Below are 4,174 nucleotides of genomic sequence, written 5' to 3' on the forward strand. Positions count from 1 at the left end.
CAGGCAATCCCCCACTGAGACTCATTGTCTGGTGGTTCTAGATTGTGAAAATAAGGAACACAGGCACAATTTCATAATAAACAGGAGTATAACCCACTTTCTCTTCAGCAGGTTCATCCGCCAGACACTGGGGCATAATGATCCCTGCCAGGTTAATGCAGCTACTGTGTGCTACCACAGTTCCCCTCCGAATTTCATAGTCATAAACGGGACAGGATTTGGAGATTGAATTATATCATACAAGTGAACCCTAGTAAAATGAAACTTCTTTAAAAAGAGGAGGGGCAGGGAAGGGCTCTCCCGGAACGTGTGCTGAGACAAGCCCAAAGTTCTCCTGTAGGAGGCAGAATGGGGGCTGCACTCAAACTCCACCTTGCTGACCCGCTGTGGTGAGCTTCAATCTCCAGAGCGCTAAGAAAGACAATACCACTGACAACGCCATGGGAATTGACCCCTGACATTAAGAATTGACTACCAAACTTGTAGCCATTGTGTGAACTGGGAAAAAAAATGGGTAGGTTAACAGCACAGGTCATTTGAACGTAAGCGTGTCTCTATCAGCCCACTCCTCAGACTTCCCTCTGAATCAGGAATTAGCAAATATTGAACCAACCTCTTGAAAATTTCCAAACCTCCAGCTATGGCTTTTCTTTTAATTTTCCAGGTTTGGCAAATTCACGGGCAACCAATGATCCATTCTCCCTTCTGGTCCTTGTCATTGGGATTTTTTGTTCTAGCAAGAAGTCATCATCTAAGATCTCAGAATTCTACATTGAGAATAGAAAGAAAGAAAATTCCTACACCGCTCCCTGAAACTGCGATGTCGAAATAAACCCAGGATTTGTTCTGGCTGCATTTGCGTTCTGTAAAACATCTTAAACACAAAATAAGCAGTGTTGTGCCTGAAACTAATTGGCAGTGTCCCCAGTGCCATCTTACAGTCAGCTTCTATTAACTGGATTAGGGATTCGGTGCGAATGGCAGCTGGTAGAGGCTTTGCAGTTACTGTGACTCTTCTCTGTAATCCCCGCAGCAGAAATCACGTAACAACGACAGAGAGTAGCATGGTTGGTGATTGCGCTTGGGCGTTTGTTTTCCTTCTTTTGGAAAAGCGCGCACACGTGTGTGTGTGTGTGTGTGTGCGTGTGCGTGTGCGTGTGTGTGTGTGGTACATGTGTGTTCACATTGTGGGAGTTCATGTGTTTAGGAGTGCGTGTGCACACGGAAGGCAAAGGGTTGATATTGGATGCCTTCCTCAGTCCCTCTTCACCTTCTATAATGAGGCAGGGTGTCACATTTGAACCTAGAATTTGTTCATTCAGCTAGCTCAGCCAGTCATCTTGCTCAGAGGGTCCTCTGTCCTCACTTCGTGCATTTGGGGATCACTCAAGGTCACCTGGCATTTACATAGTAGGTTCAGGGACCTACCTTAGGTCCTTGGGTTGCAGGAAGCACTGTATCTGCTGAGCCCTCTCCTTGGCCCCTTCCTTATGTTTTTTTTCTGGAAATTAAAACAAAACAAAAGCTAAACTCACTTTCTCTCCTTTCAGGCTTTCTCCGGCCATCTTTTTATACCTGATCAACATCATGCCATCCTTGTGGCTCCTTGAATTACACCATGGAAACCAGGTATGCATTCCTAAAAAGCAAACGATGGTGATGTTCAGCAACAGTCCACTTTCAGAACAGGACAAGATCTGTGTCATTACCATGCCTTCCCAAGGGTTTGGAATTATCTAGAATCGAAGAAAAAAGAGGCCAGGGGCAAAGGAAAGTGACACCCTAATCTATCAAAAAATAAATTAAATAATCACAGTGAGTTCTGAGTTACAATTATTTAACTAGCACTTGCTGTGGGTGATTGTCTTAATTAGCTTTCTATTGCTGTGGTTAAAACCATGACCCAAAGCAGCTTGGGAAGGAAAGGGTTTATTTGGCTTTATAAGCCTGATTGCAGTCCATTGAGGGAAGTCAAGACCGGAACTCAAGCAAGGCAAGAGCCTAAAGGCAGGAACTAAAGCAGAGGCCATGAAGGAGTTCTGCTTACTGACTTGCTCATCAAGGCTTGCTCAGCCTGCTTTCTTATAGACCAGGACCTCCAGCGTGAGAGGGGCTCTGTCATTAGTGAACTGCGCTCTTCTATATTAATCACCAATCAAGAAAATGCCTCATGAGCTTGCTTATGGGTCAGTCTGATGGGGCCATTTTTTCAACTGAGTTTTTCTCTTCAGAGATGGTTTTAGCTTGTATTAAGTTGACAAGAAGAAGAAGAAGAAGAAGAAGAAGAAGAAGAAGAAGAAGAAGAAGAAGAAGAAGAAGAAGAAGAAGAAGAAGAAGAAGCAACCAGCATTCCCCCAAGACATGCTAGCTTGAGTTCACAGGGGGCTGTGAAAATGATCTATTTATCTGCTTATGTTTGTATGTCCCTGTGTGGGTGTGTCCATGTACATTTCTGAAACTGGGTTCTTCCTGAAGAAGCCAACAGAAGATACAGGATGTTCTCCTCCATCCCTCTCTGCCAAATTTCCTCATGGCAAGATCTGTCACTGAACTCTGTCAGCAAGCCCAGGAATTCTCCTCTGCCTGTCTCTGCCAGCTCTGTGGTCATAGGGTCATGCAGAAAAGCCCAGATTTCACATGGATGTTGGGAATTTGCACTCAGGTCCTCATTCTTACACAGCTCGTCATTAAGCGCTCAGCCATCTCCCTATCTCTGTGAGTATGATCGAAGACTTGCAGCTTCAGGGTGTCCCAAGAAGTTATGCTAAGTGTTTCATTATGCTAAGGCCTTGATCTGGCATTATTAGGAAGATGTTCTTAAGAAATATTAAAGTTAAAAATGAAACTACATTTTTAAAAAAAGCCTTTATCTGTGTCCACATGAATACATTCCAACTTCTAGGGACCATTGAAAACACAAGGGGAGCAGATTGCAGGATGCACACTTTTGGAGCTTGGTGGGACATCATAGTAAAAGAGAAATCTTTGGATTGAAGATAAAGCTCAGCAGTTAGGAGCACTTGCTGCTCTTGCAGACCACTGCAGTTCAGATTCCAGTACCCACATCTGGTTGCTCACAACTGCCTGTAACATTTCCAGGATCTCTATTGCCCTCTTCTGGCCTCGACAGGCAGCAGCATGCATGCACACGTGCGCACGTTTGCACACACACATACATACATTCACACACGATTAAAAATAAAAGCCAAATAAAATGTACTTCTAGGGCCTTGATATTAAATATAAGGGAGTAATATCATGGAGCCCACCACAGGGAAAGGTACCATACATATCCAACCATACAGACTATGACCATGGCTCCTAATCCAATCCCCATTTATAAAGCAGTTCCCATCACTCATGTTTGTTTTCTTGAGCCACAGACTGCCCTAGTATTTGCCTATATAGCCCAGGCTGGCCCTGAACTTGAAGTAATTCTCTTGCCTCAACTTCCTGAGTTCAGACTCTTGAGTTCAGCATACCTGGTTTATATAATGTTTTAAATATTGACCTACTTCCTCCTTGAACTTGTCTGGCTAACAGACTCAAGACCGAGCCTGTCATTTGTTTTGTTAGCTCTCCTGTACCAGCCTTGGAAGCTTCAATGATAAAATGCTTTAGGCAAGATTTCTTCAAAATTGACCCTGTATAGATTTTCTTTACTGTGGCTGTTATTTTATATCAAGGTTGAGTCTCCAATTCATATGTAACTTTATCTGAAAACGCTTCCTGCAAACTTGAGGTACAAAAGAGAGTAATTTACCTTTGCGGATCTCTTTTTAAGAAACTCCCAAGCAAATATCAATCATGTAGCCACCAATAAAGCATTTCTCCTCCTCAGACCTCTTGCTGAAATTTACTAAAGTTCAAGGCAACCTCAATGTCTGCATTAAAGTATTTTGGTAACTGCAGATTGGTTAATTCAAGTCACCATGGCTTTGATAAAAAAAGACCACAGAGAGCCAGAGGACCACTTGACTCTCCTGTCAGGACTATGAAAACAAGCTGAGGTGATTTGAATCAATTTATCCTCAACAATCCAATTCTATGACATGGCTATCATCCACAATAAGAATTCGTTTCTCCCAAATGCTTTCGTAACATAAATGTATTACACAGCCAATGGATATACAGGTCAAATCCCATTACAACCAATAGCATGCAACCAAAAACT

General features: G+C 43.0%; 1 protein-coding gene across 1 annotated transcript in view; it reads left to right on the top strand.

The window, feature by feature from the left end:
• Tmem26 (transmembrane protein 26) overlaps window positions 1–4,174 on the top strand; it is a 43,632-nt gene that overhangs the window by 16,150 nt on the left and 23,308 nt on the right. Inside the window, exon 2 of the mRNA XM_005360445.2 lies at window positions 1,551–1,661. Coding sequence (XP_005360502.1) covers window positions 1,551–1,661 — 111 coding nt within the window. The remainder of the gene's footprint in view (window positions 1–1,550; window positions 1,662–4,174) is intronic.

The sequence above is a fragment of the Microtus ochrogaster genome, linkage group LG2, assembly GCF_000317375.1.
Source record: "Microtus ochrogaster isolate Prairie Vole_2 linkage group LG2, MicOch1.0, whole genome shotgun sequence".
Classification (NCBI taxonomy): Eukaryota; Metazoa; Chordata; class Mammalia; order Rodentia; family Cricetidae; genus Microtus; species Microtus ochrogaster.